The sequence below is a fragment of the Drosophila erecta genome, unplaced genomic scaffold (assembly GCF_003286155.1).
Source record: "Drosophila erecta strain 14021-0224.00,06,07 unplaced genomic scaffold, DereRS2 tig00000021-arrow-pilon, whole genome shotgun sequence".
NCBI lineage: Eukaryota > Metazoa > Arthropoda > Insecta > Diptera > Drosophilidae > Drosophila > Drosophila erecta.
In genome coordinates this window covers 8,598,283-8,617,930 of record NW_020825198.1, presented here as the reverse complement: position 1 = coordinate 8,617,930, position 19,648 = coordinate 8,598,283, and the positions used below count along the sequence as shown (strand labels likewise).

General features: G+C 48.3%; 1 protein-coding gene and 1 long non-coding RNA gene across 5 annotated transcripts in view; both read right to left on the bottom strand.

Moving 5' to 3' along the window:
- LOC6544675 (protein still life, isoforms C/SIF type 2) overlaps nt 1-12,669 on the bottom strand; it is a 51,296-nt gene extending 38,627 nt beyond the window's left edge. For all 4 annotated transcript variants that reach the window (XM_026976454.1, XM_026976455.1, XM_026976456.1 and 1 more), the window contains exons 1-4: nt 9,387-12,669; nt 4,387-4,532; nt 3,261-3,540; nt 1,745-1,876 (exon numbers count right to left, since the gene is read on the bottom strand). In XM_026976454.1, coding sequence (XP_026832255.1) covers nt 1,745-1,876; nt 3,261-3,540; nt 4,387-4,532; nt 9,387-11,723 — 2,895 coding nt within the window. In that variant the 5' untranslated portion in view covers nt 11,724-12,669. The remainder of the gene's footprint in view (nt 1-1,744; nt 1,877-3,260; nt 3,541-4,386; nt 4,533-9,386) is intronic.
- Nucleotides 12,670-12,943: 274 nt separating this feature from the next.
- On the bottom strand, nt 12,944-17,006 carry LOC113563871. The gene is made up of 2 exons (XR_003407645.1): nt 16,647-17,006; nt 12,944-13,009 (listed from the first exon to the last, which is right to left on the bottom strand). It is a non-coding gene; the product is annotated as an uncharacterized LOC113563871 (long non-coding RNA).
- Nucleotides 17,007-19,648: the final 2,642 nt, after the last annotated feature.

Here is a 19,648-nt window from a genome sequence, read left to right as displayed (position 1 = left end):
GCTGGCGACAGAGACGAATGAATCAAGTTCTTGAGGATGGGACAGACAACATAATTGTCTTTTGGAGTCCTTCTAACTAACTAACAAACAACAAAAGCGCAGAAAAACAACAACGGAAAAGTGGGTGGTGGGGGCCAACTGAAAATGACATGATGAGAAATAAATAAACAAATAAAGTTTACTTTCTTTGGCGGGCCACTGGATGGGTTCTATGCTTGTATATCTCACTGCCTCGATTTCCAGTTGCCTGGTTTATCCAGAGCATTTATCGTGGGCCAAGTGCAATTTCTTGTAGTTTCAGCTCGAGTTCAATTCTGTTTGCTCTTGCGATTCGTTTTGCCATCTTTGCCTCCTTTCGCTTTGTCTTGCGATTTGCGCCGCGCAAAAATTTTCCTCACTTTGATTTGGTTTTTTTTCCAGCAGCCCTACTCACTCAACCAGCCACCGAGGCATTCCAATCCCTTACCATTTTCCCCTTTTCGTTTTACAAAAGTTTTCGCTGGAGAGGAAAATAAATTGCAGTGCAAGGAATTTTACGCTGTTTGCCGCGAAATTGATGGGGAATTGATTTGAAAGCAAATACATAAATAGTTGCAAGTAGAAGCACTTTCCACCGCCCCATCCATCCATCCCGCACTTTTCGTTTCGACAATGGCATAAATCTTTGGGGAATCGCCTGAGACTGAGAAATTGGTTGGGAATGCGGAAAATGCGGGCGGAAAATGCGATTGTTGTGTTCCGTCGCCTTTTGTGCCGTTGACTTCTGAGTTGACAGCGCGATATTGAGAAAATGTTGTCCTGCCGCGTATATATTTGTGGGAATTTGTTTTTCAAGTCGATTACATTAGTCAGTGCGTCAGGCAATGGAGTTTCCAATGAGTTATGAACCTGTAGACTCGAAAGTGATATACCGAATTCCCAACTCTCTTAAAATTGAATGAGAATAAATATTTTGCTGGTCAGAGCAGCTTTTAACGATTTTCGGGCTCTTGACAAGTAAAATGATAAGATGCTCTTCACCTTACGGGTCAAATCTCCCGCTCATCAATATTCACAACATTTACCAGGCGTAACAACATGTTTTTCCAACTCCGAAGAAATTCAAACACATAACTGCACTGATGTGCAGTTAATCCCCATTCGATGGGCTTCCTAATTTAATTCGCTTTTCATCTGCCATTCAATGGCGTGCTGCATTCATACAGTGGGATCTATAATAGTTAAAATCCCATTTGCTATTTGCACAAATGGCATGCTCGATGATGCATTCGTAAGCGATACCAATTGATGGGTTATTTGTTGCATATGCCATTCAGTGGAGCTTAGTCGGCCTTACGGCGACGAAACGCAGCGTTATCCCTTTTCACATGACTGTATGGACTGCATGCGGATGGCTGTTTGGGCCCATTCATGTTGCATTGCAGCCACTTGGCGAAATTGACTTAACTCTCGAGCAGCAACAATTTCCTGAGCCAACAAAGCGGCAGCAGAGTCTGCATCGAAATGCAAAATGCGAAATGCGAAATGCGAAATGCAACCGCAATCCAAAGCCCATGCACCTTGGATTTCATCCTGGAATTCTCCAGGTGGTGCTTGGTGCACCGAAAACCGCAACGAATACTTTTGCACGCTCGCAAGCCCACATTGAATGTGTATGGAAATGTATATTGGTTTTGCGTCTTTGCGGCCAGTATGTGTATGCATATAGATATATGCCGCACTTGATGGCAACGTATTTACTTACCGACTCAATGGCCTTCTCCAGCCGGAAGATCTCCTCCTGGAGCAGGTGTAGCGTTCCAGTTTTTCCGCGGTGCCTGGCAAAGGCGGCGGCACAGGCGCTGTGAATGCTGTTCACCCAGTTCTCCAGCTCGACCTGCGGATGGATACAGAGTGCGGATGTTAAAGAGGAAACATTGTAACAAATTGCAGACCAAATGCACCGCAAGCAATTTGACATGGCTCCCCAGCGCCAAACGTCGAACTTGTCCCCCAAACCGAATGGCATCCAAGCCATCTAAGCCATCCAAGCCATCCAACCATCCAACCATCCGGAGCCGCCCATTTGCAAAACCCATTTCATCCCCGCTCATCGCTGGCTATCAGTTATGCAAATTTAATGACAAATCACGTTGGGCCATGGCAGCGAGAGTTGGCAACACCCCAGCAGGACGAAAAGGACGACGAGGGCCATGCCGAACGTATGCCTTTGAGACATGTAACAGTTTAGGGCTGCCACAAGGATGCTGCTTCTGCTGCCACTGCAGCTGTTCAAGGCAATCTGCCAGTTGGCAGTCAGTCAACGCCACCTCAATCATGGCTCACACTTTAAGCCGCCCCCGGGCCCTCTATCTCTCTCCCCCCTCCCTCTCTCTCTCTCTCTCTCTCTCTGTCTCCCCCTCTCTCTCTCTCTTTCTCGTTCAGTGCATATCTTACTCTTTCTCACTCGAGGAGACTTCTGCGGGTTGCGTCAGTCAGCGCCTTGCCAGCGTCCTCGTCCTCGTCCATGTCCATGTCCTCGTCCTCGTCCTGTATCTGCATCTGCATCTATGCACACTCGCAGAAATATGCATTGGACTCGTTTTGTAAATTGTGCCCCAGTTATGACTTTAATGAAAAATGCCTTCCCTAATATTCCGCAAGACAACGACTTTAAAATGATAAGCCCCAGATTATGGAGAACTTATCTGCGATGAACATCTTATATGAACATCTTATAACTACGAAACAAATGAAAGCTTTGAACCGAACTTAAAGCCATCTTAGAGTTTGTATATATCTGTATGTGATCAACAAATATAAATATATATATTATAAGTGAACGAAGCAGTAAATTCTTCACTCAGTCGGAACAGAATAATAAGTCCAAAAGGGGTGTATATTTTTCAGAGTGCATCGCCATCTGCGGTTTCTTTATGGCATACATTTCAGTCAGGCTGGCGATTACGAGAGAGCAGGACGACTCGGACCCGCGAGGGCTCGCATATCCTTGCATATCCTTGTGCAAACAAATTTGCGCTGCCATCTTGCTATGCTCTGACTTCGGACGCGGCAAGGCCAGTCTTTCAAAGCTTTCTTGAAGGACTTCCCTTGGATATTGACTGCTCGAAATGAGAGCGAGCATATCCTGGGGCACTCGCATCCACCCAACGCAACGCAACGTAACGCAACGCAACTCAACTCATCCCAAAACCCGACCCAATCCAACCCACACCCACACCCACACCCACAGCCAGCAGCACTGCAATAAAGATACTCACCTGACAGGGCGCCTGGAAAAGATAGGCATCGCCGAACGCCGTGCTCAGACAGAAGATGTAGTCGCGCTTGGGATGCTCCGGTATCGGTTGCATAATTGCACCATCCACGATAATCAAGTGCTTGGGCGCCGCCTCCACACTCCGGCCCTCCCGGGAATCGCACGGATAGAAGAGCAGCGTGGTGCCCTTCAGGCACACCCAGTAGCCCTTCCAGCCCCGCTTTCTTGCCAGCTCGATCTGGTGCTTCTTGCGTAGTAACCATTTCTTTACCGATAGGAAGCTGCAAGCAAACATTTCGATGTGGTTAAGAGTGGGTTAGTGGGTGGTAAGAGTGGGGGTAAAAGTGGGGGGCAGGCAGGAAACTGCCACTCGTAATCCCTGGGAGAACTTCAACAGCTTCGCCATCAACCCATTAACCTTCCAAGTTAATCAAGATACGGCGATATGGGATGGGGCATGTCCTGTGTACATAAGTCTTCGAGCAGTTTATCATAAGAACGTAGGTAAGGTAACAGAAGGGATCGACTTGGGCATACCCTGGCATGCCTTTTGTTTCTCTAACATGCTAAGCGTGGCTGCTACAAAAACTACCAAACGAATCCAATCATTAATGTATTTTTTAAGAATATATAAAGTATGGTTTAGGCAATAAAATAAAAACTTTTTGCTCTTTAATCCTTTCTTATTTATAAAAAAGCAGGGCGTTCATTAATAAATCGAAAAAGCCATCTAAAGGACAGTCACGTTCGAAAATACAATGTTATACAGACCTGGCTGCTAATATGAATCAAGATTAAATAAAAGTTATGGTCCCTTACCCAAATCTCGCTTCAGTGCAGGCTCCATCGCAACGTTGATACCCTCTATATGGACATAATAACGTTAATCCCCCAGCCACTGCTTTCTCCACCTCTGACCAAACCCTTAATCACTGTGAAATTATGCTCCCCGAGGAGCCTCCCCATGGACCCACCGACTGGTATGTTATTTATGATGACTTGTTGGACGTGAGCAGGCTTGGCCACAGCCAAGGAACACCCCATCCCATCGCATGCTATCTCCAGCTGCCAGATTATATCTACGGGGGGCATAAATTCCGCCGGATTCCCAGGAGCAGATTCCTTACCCGGCTTTGCGAACTGCTCCCGTGCAATTGAAGGAGGATGCAGCGGTGCCAGTTGCCTTTGCTTTATATGGTGACGCCATGACACTTTCCCCATCATCTTCATCCGAAACGGCGGTAGTTAGGCTCATTCGATCATCGTCCGAAATCTGAAAAAGAAGGAATAAGGGATGGTCTCAGTCTGAATCAAGAATCAGGAATCAAGAATGTGGACAGGCAATTTAATTAGGGCGCCTGGCGAACAGCAACACGTACGAGGTTTCGGTTGCCGGCGATAAAATTCAATAAATCGAAGAGAAAATAATTGAAATAATTAAGTCATAATTAGCTGGCAGCAGCAGCGGCTGGGCAGGATGGCATCCCCTGGTAAGCCTCGCAGGACGAAGCCATTTGAAACCAATGATGGCCAGGTTGCTGCTGCTGCTGCCGCTGCTGTTCTGTGATGTTGTTGTTGTCAGTGCCGACAGCAACATTTGTTACGTATGTCGTCGATAAAGCAATTTGTCTTCTCTTCTCGCCTGCATTTTTAGTGGACGAAAAGGAGGCTAGGGTGTGGGGACAGGACCTCGACAGATAGAGATAGGGCAGGCCCAGACAACAATTGACAAAATGGCTGGGAGAATCTCTGGGAGAGAAGGGAAATAAATGGCGAAAGGCAAACTGTTACTTGGCAATGTTATTTCATCAAAAGCCGGGTCGTTCGACTGGCTCACTAACTGACTGACTGACTCACTGACTGACTGACTGACTGAATTCTGTTTGCCTTTGCCCCGGCTGGCCATCTTCCATCTCACAGCTTCCTTCCGTTCGCCACTCAGCCATTTTTGCCTTCTCTGCAGGACGATGGGAGGTGGCCAAAAGGGATGAGGAGGAGGAGTCTTTCGGTCCATGTGGGAATTCAAGCCAAGACCAAAGTCGATGGCTCTGTGCGCTCGGGCTACGTGTCCCGCGTGGCAATAAAAATTGGTTTGCCCATTCATTCGTTTCAATCGAGGTGGGCGTAGCGACCGGGGCCACGCCCACTTTGCCCGACGCCCCAACTGTCGCTCACTTGCTTTTCATGCCATTTTTATTCCAGTTCCCAAGGAAATCAATTTACAATGTGTTTATTCGTTTCGTCTCTGCTTCCTGTGACTGGGGTCCTTCGACCAGGTCTTGGGGTCCTCCTCCTGCTCCTGCTGCTCCCGCTGCTCCACCTCCTCCCCGGTTGCCTGGTTACTCCTGGTTTCGATACTCCAGCCAGTCAGCCGTCCACCCCTGCCTACGTTTTTGGCAATTTTCAAACATTTTTGCTCATATGCATGTTTTACAAGTTATTTATTTGACTGCCTCCTCTTTATTCTGGGGCACTGATGTTTGCTCACGGGCTGGGAAGTCCCACCCGTGGCGCAGAGTCACCGTCTTTTGCCAGTTGGGTCATGTGTACTTAACCCACAGCAGCATCGGCCGGAGCGACCAAGTTTAATCAAATTTTATATTAATCGAAGAGCAGTGCAAAGGCATGCAAATAACCAAAAGGAGCCCAACCTGAGACGTGGCTTGCTTAGCGACTGCGGGGCTCTCGATGATGTTGATGGTGGCCAGGAAGCGAAGGACTCCCACTCAGATCAAAGCGGTTACAAGCTGCGAGCAGCTGGGAGTAATGGTAGATGGAATGGAATGGAAACGAATGGAATGAGCTGTCGTCCCAATCGATATCTGTGCGTGTCACTTTAAGTGGCTCGAAGAGTTTGGGTGAAAATTTAAAAGGAAACTTCAAAAACACTCCCGCACCTGGACTCCGCCAAAACGAAATAGTTTCCGCTTGCTCAATGAAGTTTTCCATGAAATCATCAAGCCGAGCGGAAGCTGTCGAGTGGAACTGTTGCAGAATGGGTCAGGGAAATTGAAATGTGGGTGGGGTTGTGGAGCCCCACCTCAGAACGCCACCCTCTAGTATGTATACACCACTTGAACTTAAAGAGTGACCCAGTGGAAAATTTACGGATATTAAGGCAGCTTTCTGCTGAGACATCTTAGTTTAAGGACTAATGAAAAATATACCTTTCTATTAATCAAATTAGGCGATTTAAAGCGGTCCGGACTCCGGACTTGGCTACCCTTTTACAACAGATTACCACGCATTTGGCATTCCGGCTGGTCATCCCAGAAGGGATTGGCCCGAGTCCAAGGAGTTTGTCAAATGATTCATGAATTTTTAATTGGCCCAAAAGTGGCAGCAGGTTGTAGTACATCAACCAGCCAGCAAACTTGTTTCTTGAATTTCATCAGCCGAGCAGAGTCCCTGATTCTGACAATGGTACTTCCACCCAAGGACAGTGTTCCCTTCCGATTTAGCCCAAAAACGCTCACATGGGTAAGCCTAAATGGGCAACCCAAAACACGAACACGAATGCGACTGCGAACACGGCCCAGCAACAATCACACAAAAGATTAAATGGCAGCCAGTCGGGGCATTCCCCAGGTATTCAGGTATCCTTGTACCCCCACTCACATACCCATCACTTTGCCCATCTGATTACTTTGGGCCTAATACGCCATATCTCAGCATCGGTGCAAAATCAAAATTCAATTTACGCACAGGCGAGCCCGCCCACTTAGGCTCACTGATGGTTTCCCTATACATCCATCCATATAGTCCATCCAAGCATCCAAGCATCCAAACATCCTAGTCCCAGCCCCATCCCCAGCGCCAAACTTATACGCAGAAGGTGAGCCAGGTGCTTTCGTTACGATTTCTAATCAAGAATTGATTGTGATCCCTCGATGCGGCTGTCGTTCACGTTTCAGCCATAATTATCAATGACTTTTGAATGTCAAATGTGGACGAGATGAGCTGGGGATGCCATGTCATTGCCACTGCCATTGTCACCTCTCCCAGACTCCCAGACGCCCAGACTCCCAGACCTTCAGACTTCATCTTCGTTTTGATGGGGCAAAATCTTTTCATATGTCGCTGTCAAAAATTACAATATTTGATAGAGTGTTTATGCAGGGGCTGCGACCTCGCAGGATCCATATAACCCATATATGTATACTATATTGGCGGGGGGCGGACGGATGGCAAGGTTAGCCTGGTATCCTGCTACCCTGGCGTCCCTGCTGGGAAAAAGTTATTCGGTGGCTGTGGCACGTTTCTGGCATTGCTGCGATTAAGTGAGGCATTAAAGAAGTTTTCGTTGCCGGCGCAAATGTTGTTAGCCAAACGAAATTGATTCAAACACGAAGAAATCTGCCAGGTTGAATATATAGATGTGGCTAAAATCGAAAGATAGAGACAAGATCCATCATCGCCCCCTTCGTTGTCGACTTGTAAAGTTTCGCTATCTATTTTTTCGCTCGCCCAGTCAAATTGCTGCATTGCAATGCGAAAATCAATTTGGAATTATCCCACAGCTCATTTCGTTTGGGGTTTCCACTTGGTCTTGGCGGCGGGTGGGTGGCAGGTGGTAAACCTGCAGTGTCATTCCGATTTGATTAAATATTCCATCCAGCGCTGAGCTGAGCCACCTAATTGGCTGAAGGTGAAACTGTTTAGCATTGAATCAATCAAAATTAACAAGCGACTTGGCAACCTTGGGACTGGAATGGGATGGGATTGTAATGGAATGGATTGGATGGGATTGCTTGTTGTGTATGTGTGTGTGTGCAGTAATCACAGGACATGAAACATTTAGGTATTCAGATCATGTGGACAGGTAACAAGCGTTAATTAGAGCAACGGGGCATGGAAACGATGGAGCTCGCAGATATGCCACCTTTAATCCGGTAAATCCGATTCGCGCCATACCCTCCTCCGATTCGGGAGAAACTCTTTCAGCGACGCTCTGGCCATTAATTAATATGCAGACCCATTCAGTTGATAAGCCAACTGAAGCCCCTCCATTGAAGCTCACTCATTTGAATATGTGTATTCTCGGTATCTTTGTGCAGATTCAAGCATTGCTCGTGAAACCCTTGACCAATGTATCTATTTGCTTGTTAAGTTAACCAAACGTAGCTACATGGATGCAAAGTAAACACCCATACACACACACAGTGAACATACGTGCGTGTTTCCAATGAATTCTGAAGTTGTTACTCACATTTGAAATCTATACTATATATCACTGCACGGCATTCTTTATCTACCTATTTTGAGATACTTTCCTGCATCGGTACCCATATTCCCATTTGCCATTCGGGACCACGCCCACTCCATAGATTTCTCTCTCTCAATTTTCCATCAGCTTTTTCGGACAAATGGCCTTTTATCACTTTGAAGCCGTTTGATTCATGCGTATTGCAATCAATGCCATTCATTACCGAAAAACTAAATACAAGTACCAGTTTTTCCCATCCCCACACATTTTCCCATTTACACCACCCACTCCGCCCCCAAAACGAATGCTATTTGTTCGTGTGTTAAGAGCTTTTTCCAAATGGCGTGGGCTCGGGGAGGTTTGGGGGCTAATGCTCTAATTTATTGCTCCTTTGTGGAGCCAGAAAGGAGCCCAGGAGCAGCTCGAGCGTGAAAAGGATGCTTTGGCTTTGATCAACGTTTTGTTAGGCAGCCCAAATGAATTTGTACCAGACAGACAATACACTTAACTGAAGGAATTCGCGGTGGGATGAGCGTGAGCGTGAGTATGAGTTTGTGGCTAAATTGGTACATGCTCTTTCTGCCAAGGCGACATTTTCTCGCGCGCTTTTCATTCATTTCCACGGGAGTAAAAGTTCAAAGCAGTTCAAAGTCTGACAAATGTATCCAACGAAAGCGATTGGCAGAAGGCATGGCGAGGATTAGAACGAAGGCTTTCTAAATGAGGAATCCGGAGTTTGGGAAATGTGTTGAAAAGCACATCTCATACCATATTTGATAGCCTGTAGCATAATTAAATATGAATTAATTTCCCAAACTAATACTATGGATCCTGTATACTCCAGAAATTTCAAGTTTGCTCGAAAGACAAGGAATCCTAGAAGAAATAAAGTGAGTTCTCTAGAGGATCAGCTCTTCCTACCTTGCGAAGGAACATTTCGTTGCACTGCTTGGCGGTGCTGCGCCAATGGCGATGGCGATAGCGGGAGTTGCCCAGTTTCAGGGTGCCCTGGAGGTCGGCGGCCTCCTCGACAACGCGCCGGATGCACTGGTAACGCAGGCGGTTGCATCTGTGGATCGGTTGCATGGGCACCACACCGTGCTCTGGCTCCGATTCGGCACCAGAGCGCACCTGATCCTCGTCGTCGTCCACCCAGGCGCTCAACACACCCTCCACGAAGTTGTAGAGCATCTGGATGTTGGCCTTCATGGGCGCCGAGCCGGAGGGCACTTGGGCCTCCGTCTTGATGAGCTTCCTGTTCTGGCACACCTCCCGCAGCAGATTCTCGCCGAAGTGCACGGTTTTGTGGCGCCGTCTTCGGGAATTCAGCGAGGCAGCCGAGGCGGACTTCATCAGCTTGCCATTCGAGTGGTGCACATAGGCGGGCAGTGGTTGCACTAGCGTGGTTGTGGGTTCCAGCCAAGCGAGTCCCGATCCCGGTCCTCCTAAACCACCCTGTCCCGCTCCTCCGACGCCTACTCCCATTCCTGCGGAACTGGCAGAGTCGCCCCTCTGTAGGGTGTTTGGCTGGGAATTGCTGCGATAGTGATGGTGCGGATGCTGATGCGGTGGCGAGGGCAGTGGCTGCATCTCCAGGTCGTCCAGTGGCGCCGGCTCAATGTCATCCAATGTGGTGGGCGGCTGGGCCAGCTGGGTGCGCAGGCGATTGAAGTCGGCGGCACAGCGAGGCAGTGAGTTGCACTTGGCGGCGTTGAGGCATTTGCGATTCCGGCAGCTGAGAAGCGGGGCGCAGGATCGACAATCGTGGCAGATGACCAGGCGGCGTTCGCTCGTCGTTCCTGCTCCGGTAGCTCCGGTTGCTCCAACTGCCATAGTTCCTCCTCCTGTTGGCGGCGGAGGCGTGGCCGTTGTGGATGGTGTCGTTGGCACATCGGAACCCATGGCTCCAACCAGATGAGCCGGCACCGCATGCAGTTGCACCTGCGCCAGTTGTTGATGTCTGGCCAGATTTACGGAGCTCACCGACGACGTGATGCACTGCCTCGCCTGGCACTCTTGGTACCGGCAGTGCGGATCAGTACAGATGGGCAGTAGTGGACAATCGGGATCCGTACAGGGTCCCGGGGATGGTGAACGAGGAGCCCTCTCCGCACTGGAGGACTTGCGCTTGTGGCCACCGGAACGCTGGGCGGACATGTCGGAGACCGTGGCGGACCGTTGGGTCTGATGGCGCCGGGAACGCTCCTTCCTACCACTTGACTCTTTGGTTTTCGGTACATATTGATAGCGTTCCTTGTGCGGCTTGGCATACAGCCGTTCCAGATGGGCGGTGTTTGATGTGGATGCGGCTCCTGCCCCACCACTCCCCACCACTTCGCTGGCCGAGTGACGCAGTCTTCTCTCCCGGGAACGCTCTTCCCTCCGCTGGCATAAGGGAGTGTGTGAAAGGGCACTGGGCACCGCATAGCCACTGGGAATGTTCATCCTCTCCGGTGGTTGTGCTGGAGGCGGTTGCTTTCCGAGCGATTGCAGCTTGTGGAGAGGATAGGCTATCCAATCGGCAGTGAGCTGTTGCTGTTCCTCTTCGCTGACTGCTCCACTGTGTCCCAGGGAGTGTCTCTTCCGATGGCTGGTCTTCGACTGATCTTGGGCATCTTCCTGGGAATTGGAACGGGGCTGGGCATCGCCACCACTGCCATTTCGGCGATGATGCGACCGACGGGACTTGCCCCTTTCCGTTCCACTGCTGCCCTGCATCTTGGTGAGCCACTCCACAATATCGGTCTTCAGCAGCGAGAACTCACAGGGTCCGGAACTTTGTCGGGACAGGGGTTTCTTTAGAAGATCCGCCAGGGCCTTTGCATACGCAGAGCCCACAGCCTTGTCCGCATCCGAAGGCAATCGATCTCGCTCCCGCTCCTTTTTGCGCGGCAGATGTTCCAGCAGCCAGTCGGGCAGTTCGTCCTTCAGGACTGTGATCTCACTGGGACCCGACGAGGTGCGCACTGGCTGGATGGGACTGGCAGTTTTTTGGAGCTTCAGCCACTCCATGGTCTCCTCCCGCACCTGGCCACCTTCAGCGGATCGGGCGGAGTGGCGCTGCTGAGCCCGACGATCGAACCACTCCAGCTGCTCCGGCGGTTGGCGCAGAGCACTCTTTGGCATGGTGGCCACTTCCTCGGCACTCTTCTGCCGTCTCGGTGGCAACTGAGGTCTCTGCTCAATCCGCACGTGGGCATGACCCATGGGTTCGGTCAGCCTCACCGATCCCTTCCGCCGGATGCACTTCTGTTCCATGGTCTCCTCATCGCGAGCTCTCACCCGGCGAGTGATTTCGAAGATGTCGCCGTTGATCTGGTGATAGAACTTCTCCACCTCCACACCCCGATCGAATTCCTCCTTGGCCGTGGGCTTGGCATGTGACCGCGAGGGTGGGCGTGGCGGTGGCGGCAACTGGTTGCCCTCGTCCAGTTTCTTCTTCTTGTCATCACTTTCATCGGAGGAGGCGTTAAGCAGGGCACCAGAGCCCGCCGCACCACCATCCACCACCCAGCTTATCGAGCGCTCACCACTGGTTGCTGTCCCAGTGCCGTCTCCCTTTTGCAGCAATCTGTCCAGGCTGCCATGATGGGTCTTAATTGTGGTGGCTCCCAGGCTGCCTTGGGTCTCGCCCAGCGATTGCAGCCGACATTGGGCATTGCAGATGCAAACGCCAGGACGCTTTTTGCTGCCAAAGCGAAAGAGTTGGCTGGCCAACTGGGAGACATTCTCGCCGAGGCCGAGGCCCAAGCCACTGCCACCGCCACCACCGGAACCACCACCTCCGCCAGCGGCGGCTCCACCCGCATCCCTTCCCGAGGCCGTTGTTGCCGATGTCAGGCGTCCTCCTGGATGCGCCACTGGTGTGATGTCGACGATCACGCAACAGCAGTGCAGCGAGAAGGTCTTCTTGGGATCGCCGTCGCTGCTGCAGTCCGCCCCGCCAGCACTTCCGTTTCCGCTTCCGCTTCCGACTCCGGTTCCGTTGCCAGTTCCTCCTGCAGCACCGCCACCTCCACCACCTCCTCCGCCTCCTCCTCCGCCTCCTCCTCCTCCGGGACCCGCAGGATCGCCTGCAGCCGCACCAACACAACCACCACCACTAAGAGATGGCGTTGCACCACCGATCGCACCACTATTGCCGCTGTGATCGCCGCTGTAATCGCCGCGCTCGCTGTTGTTGTTGCCTTGTTGGGCGGCCAGAATGAATCTGAATCACAGCGGCAGCAACGGAGGCGAGGTCCTTTTCGTCCTTGACGATGCCGATGTCCTGTCCTCAGTATCCCATACATCCGGCGCTAGTCCGCCATTTTTGTTTGTGTGTGTGTGTGCACTTTGCACTGCCACTGGGCACTTTCCACTGGCCTCAACTATTTAGTGCTGATTATTATTCATTTGATTAATTAAACTAAAAGCTCATTTTGCGGCACAGTCATTTATTACATCGGCAGCAGGGGTTGTTTTTCGTTTTCGTTTTCGTTTTCGGCTTTGCTGTTGGCTCTGTTGCTTTGCCAATTTATCTCACACGCGTCGCACACATTTATCTATAATTAATTATTTTTACTTGTTGCCAGCAAAGCGAGTGGCAAAAAAGAAATCACTCGGCTTGTTTGAGTTTGTGTGTGTGTGTGTGTGTGTGTGAGTGTATATGTGCTGTTCATGTACATATTTATTCAAGGATTTATTTAATTATATTTGTTTTGCTCTATAAATCACAAAGTACCCGAACTTTTTGCTGTTTGTTCGGGGTTTTGCGAATGAGTTTTATTATTCCGCAGTGACCGAATTAAATTTGCATTTAGCTTAAATTGTTGTGGTTTTATTTATTGTCTACTTCGATAGGAAAATCCTTAAAGTTTATGCTGCAATTTATTTAACATACCCGTTTCACCGTTAGCAAAACTAATCTGGTGAATTCCAATAAAACAAAATTAAGTCTATTTTTTAATTCACCTAGCTTTTGAAATGATTACTAATTAAGCTGAATTAATGCAAAGTTTTTAAAGGGCAAAACGAGAGACAACAAATCACCAAAAAAGGCAAACAGAGTTCGCAAGATTCGAAAACAATTTTTAAGCCTTCGTATTTAAGTTGCTCTTCATTTGACAGACGCCGGATATTTAACAGGATTACCCAGGCGGAGAGAGATCTTTTTTTAGACTTTCTCATACTTTACAAAAACGAGCTGCATACGAAAATAATCCCTGACAAATATTCTCATATGTACATATATGCATGTCTAGGCGTAGGCGCTTTAATTAGCATATATAAGGCTAAAAAAACAATGTTGCATGCGGCCCTTTTTTTTACTTTAGGCCAAATTCTCGGAGCTTTTCTTCGGTGTTATTTTAAAGTTGCTCTGCGAGAAAGTTTTTGCAACTCGTGCGCAAATATTTTGTTTGTTATATTGCTAGCATAAATTTGTTGGCTATCTGCACAGACACGCTGTGGAAGTGGGGGCATATATTTATAAGCGCATACATAAATACTTTTCGGGCTGGCAGCAAATGCATAAATTTCATGTCTACATCTACACGGAGATATGACTCGGGAAACTGCTGCTTCGCTCTACGGTCATGTTTGTGTTTATGCAAAGGAGTTTGCCAAAGTTTTTTCCTCCCGTTTCGTTTCGTTTCGTTTTGTACCGTTTCGTTTTGGCTGCTGCCAAAAAGTTTGCTTGTTAAGTGAAAGGATTATATGATCCAGTGGCAGGAGGGGCAGGGCGGGAGGGGGCAGAGAAAACTTAAAAATACACAGCCGAATAGAACAACAAAACTTTTCCTATTTTTATGTTTTGAGCTGTGCTGCACCTAAGAAGAAATCCCATACACAACAACTTGCCACAAAACTTGAGTTGTGTTGATAGTTTTTATAGCCTACTTTTCTGGGCCGCATGAACAATGCGAAAAACAGGCAGCCGGGGCTCTTGGGCTTCCCAGTTGCGAATTAGTGTCTTTGGCAGGCGGGGGCAAAAGTTTTTGGCCAGCTTGTCCCGTTTAGATTAGAGCCGTCGATAAGTTTCAAGTTTGCCACATTTGCCATGTGTTTAGTTGCCAACTGTGTGTGCGTGCTGAAGATGCCACACTGCATGAGTGAGTGTGTGTAGATGGGGAAGGCAAGGCTCAACTAGTTGGCAACTTGGGAAATGAGAAAATAAGGATGGCCAGGGCTTTTCTCCAAGTCTCGGCTTAAGCCACCACTTGAAAAGGTGCTTGGGCGCATTTGTTTAGCGATTTTCGCTTGATTCGGCCAATAAAGTTAATTTCCTTCCACCCCAAAAGACGAAAACTTTTCGCTACACACTCCGACTCGTTTGGCGTGTTAAATGACATTTTTATATCGTTTCGATTGTTGTTTCCTGGCCAAAAACTTTTCCAAATTGCCAAGCAGCGAGGTCCCAACTCAAAAATTTCCCTAGCACGCGAGGGAGTCCTGAATAAGTAAAGATGGGATCAGTGAGATACTAGTTTGGCCATCCAAACAGGTAGCAAAGCTCCTTTTCTCAACATAAACGGCTTGGGTCTTTAGCTAAAAAAGTTGCTCCTGCTTTTAGGGCTTATGAAGAATGGGGAAATGTGGCAGCAAATCCACTCGAGGACTTTATGGGAGGATGTGGCTCAGATAAATTAGATTTCCCCCTAATGCCTGGCCAGCCACAGGCCTTTCTACCCAGGATCCGTCTATCTCGATCTCACTCTCTTGAAGAATAATTTACTTTCAGTTGTAATTATTTTTAATAGATTTATCCGCATCGAATGATGCTTTAATGCGTTTAGCACACGGAGACACCCAAGAGGGACGTGGGAGCTGTATCCAAAAATATAATGTTTGGTAGGGCCAAGCAACAACAAATGTGCCACACCAAATGCTGCAGCTACCTATCTCACTCTCTTTGGGCTATCTGACTTTGTCTTTCTCTTTTTATCTGAGACTGCACTTGTATGTGTGTGTGTGTGTGTGTTTGTGTGAACTTCGACAGGCATGACGTTGATAATATCCTTGCACATGTATGACGTTGCTACTGCTGCTGCTGCTTCTTCTTGCTCTCGGTTATCCTTGCAACAGAAGGCGCAGCCTTTTCAATATGCCACCAGCACGATTATTGTTGTTGTTGTTCGTTTATTGTTTGTTATTTTTGCATTCGTATTTGTGGGCATCTTGTTGATATTTTATTAGCCCTACTTTTGTTGGCCAAAACAGCACGCAAAAAACAAAGCACACATACACGCACAGAGTTCCTCGCTGTTTGGGGAAAAAACGTTTTTCTTTTTTGCCTTAGCATTCGAGTTTTTATTCTTTTTCTGTTCGATGGCGATTTAAATTTTCGCCCGCGTGCTAAAAATATCTGGGCAATGTACATATATATATATATATATATGTGTGTGTTTAGGGACAAAGGCGAGAGAGAAGCAAAACAAGTCCGCAATATAACATGGAATCTCGACACGACTCGAATCTCTGGCGCGTTTCAAGTTTTTCCACTTTTTTTATACTTTTTCAGCGAGTTTTTCCTTTTCTGCCTTGTTTTTGTTGTGCCCCCAAATGACTGCGTGCGGGTGTGTGTGTGTGTGTGTGTGTTTTGGGTGCTGCCGCTGTGTTGGTAAATATGTGTTAAGTGCGTTGGTATTTGCCTGTACCCTTGTAGTCCCTACAAAGCCCCCATCCCCCTCGAATCCTTCACAGCTGCTCTGGCATTTTTCAACACTTTTTTCTGTTATTGTTGTTGGGCGGGATTTTCATTTGGTGCGCCAGGTTTTGCAACTTGTTAATTTGACTTTAATGCCTGGCCTGACAATCGAAATTTTCGTTTGATTTTCCCCCCGCCCCGCTCGCTCACAAGCACACTCACTCACACCAATACAGTGCTCCCTATTTTCATCTGTCGTATATTTGTTGTACAATTTGCTTTTCCTTTTATTTTGTTATTGCGTTTAACTTGTGTGCTAAATTATATGGTCTGTGGTCTGCGTCAATTTCAGCGCTGCGTGTGTTAGTCCTTCTGTCGACACAAGTGTTGGTGTATCTATGTGCTCTTGATTCGACGTGTGTGTGCCTGTGCCCGTGTGTGTGTGTTGCTGTTTTGTAATTTGATTTCTTTTTTGCCGCCCGCCTCCCGCTGAGGCATCAGGAATATAGCTTCAGCTTGAGCTTGAGCTTCAGTTTCAGTTTCACTGCCTCTACTTTCAGCGCTGATGATGCGATGTGGCTGCTCAACGGCTGCTGACGCACTTTTCTCGGACTTTTCCCAGCTTTCCTGACCCGTTTTGATTTTATTTGATTTTATGCGATTGGTTGCGATGCGATGCGATTCGATACCGTTACGATTCGATTGGCGGCACACACACACTCTGGAATTTATGATTTATTTTAGCGTTTAGCGTCGACGACGTTTGGCGAAGGACGAAAGGACTTGTGGACCGACACAGTCCACAGACTGGCTATTGCGTTCGCGTTACAAAATGGCGTTACACACAGCTGGCAGAGAGCGCTACCAAGCACAGCTCGCGACGACGTTCCCGTTCTGACTGACTTTTCACCACAAAGGATGTGGATATGCCAGGCAGCCGGAGCAGCAGGACTCTACCGTTCTCCCGCTCTCTCCCACTCCCACTCGCTCTCTCTCTCTCCCTCTCCCTCTCTCTCTCTCGCGCCATCTCTTTTGGAGAGCTTCCAGCAGCGCAGCGACTGCTCTGCTCGCCCCATTTCGTGTAGACACACACGGGCACACGCACACGTACGAAGCACTAGGATTCGGGTCGCGAAAAGCTTCGGCTCGACTCCTTCGGCCGACGAGTGTGCCTTCGGGTGTTCCAGTGAAATTGTTTATAACAGTTCTGGCCGCACACATTCCGTTGGTGGTTGTGTTTTTCGCTCTCGGCTGGCAGGCTTCGCCTTTATTTACGTAATCAGCGAAAATCAGCAAAGCTCCCCGACCAGCATCCTTGCTCTCTTCGGCTCTCTCGCCAGTCACATGGTTGTGCAAGGTGAAAAGCTACGACTAAAGCTTGCGCTCTTCAAATATCCCAAAGAGCTGTGTGCCAAAGGAGTGCTAAGAGATCCCAGCGAAATCCCTATGAACCCAGCATAATTTACAAATCAGACGACGATGGTGACGACGTCATCAAAACCAAAATGCAGTTATAATGCACTCAGTGCGAGCGAGATAGAGCAAGCAAGCAGAGAGTGAGCGAGAGAGAGCGAGAGAGGGAGTGTGGTAGAGCTGGGGGAAATATAACGTATACAACCCGTGTGACAGCTGCCAGAGGGCGAGGCACCAACTCAAAGGTGTTTAGTCAACATGAACAACGACAGCAACAACGACAACGGCAACAACTTGGAGTTATGTGCGGTAGGTCGGCCGCAGCTAAAATTAAATTTATTCATTGTTGTCTTTGAAGCCAAGCAAACGCAAGTCAAGCCACAGCAGATGCTCTACAGAGCAAGAAAATGTGCCCACTTGCTGTAATTAAGCAATTTATCTCAGTATAGTAATTAAAACTAGCTAATTGGGGTGTTATGAGGATTATAGTATCTAATCGAGCTTAAAAGTTGTAACAATCCTATTAAATTGAAAGACTTGCATCCCCCATTCCCCGCAGCTCTGCATCCCAAGATCTTAGCCAGCAAGTACTGCCTTATTTCTCCAAGTGCACTTGCTTCTGATGCCGCTCCAGCTGGCTGGATGGCTGGATGGCTGCTCCTGCTGTGTGCACTCAGGATTTTGCTCTGGGGCGTATTAAAGCTTTTACAAATCGTGAGCATAATTTATTTTGCTACAACTTGGCTAATCGCGGCGGCAAGAAGGAGACATTTTGTTTGGGGGATAATGGATAATGGAATGGCCGCAGAGAGAGGCAAGTTTTTGGATTAATTTGTAACAGCTTTCTGTTGTCATCTCGACATCCGGAGAGAAAGTGTGTGTGTGTGTGCATTCCGCATTTGATTGAATGGATATAAATATTTGATTATTACGTGTGCAAACTTAATTATGTTGATTATACAGCAAACATAATTATGTGGCTTGTGGGTGACATAAAGCGATCTAGTTGCGACTGCCTGCGAGCCTGCTCATTTTTGTTCATGGGGGCGAAACTCTGTTGCTTGAGTCATAAATCCAGACAGGCGTTAAATCTGCGCCTCAAATGGCCCCATAAAGTCAACACCTCAAAACTCAAATGTCGCCAGGCAGCCAGAACCACACTCACACACACATGTAAAAGTTCCCCCTATACAACATAGGCAATCACAACAGCACAAATGCTTAAACACGCTCAAATAAGTCACATGGCGGGCCACGCCCACACACAAACACTCGCACTCGCACACACGCATACGCACACGCACACGCACAAGCACACGCAAACACCGACACAGCCATAGACACGAAGGAATCGTAAAATATAACGCATACGCAGCGTTGGCCCAGTCCCGGTCCCATGGCAGCCGTAAGAAAATAGCTCGAAATATGTTAATAATGAGATGTGAGCGGGCGCTGGCTGCTAAATATTATACAAATACTTGCATATATGTGTACTCAAATATATATATATAAATATATAGTTGCAGGGGGAGCGGGGTATGCAGGGCAAAAGAAACCCACAAACACACGCAGTGTAAAGCCTTGCAAATCTACATAAACTCGGTCAAGGACACTGCAGCTGATGCTGAAGCGCTGAAACGGATTTCGAGGCTTCGAGGCGATGAGGATGTGGATGTGGATGTGAAAGTGGATGTGGATGTAAATGCAGATGCAGATGAGGCTGCGGCAGGAGATGGAGGCTGTGCCACCCAAATTGCCTTTAAATATAATTATTTTCCTTTTATGCGAGTGAAGGATTGCCGCCCTGGCAGCGACATTTAAATTTAGACCACTGCATCCTGCTTGTTCCATTTCGCTGGCAGATACGCTGCCAGATAAGAAAAGTCACTTTTATGACGTCAGTAAACCATTTTAGGCCGTTTTCCTTTCGTTCATCCGCTTGTGGCGCCCCCCTTCCCCCTTTCGACCGCTTTTCCGTTCTGCCCCTCCCGCTCGTCCCTTTTCGGGTTTTCCTTGTGTTTCAGAGCGCGCGCAAACGGCAGGCAGGCAAGAACAACAGCAACATCAGCGATAGCATCAAAACTACAATAACAGAGCGAACGAAGGTCCTTCTCTTAGGTCCCAAAGAGAATCGCAGGCATTG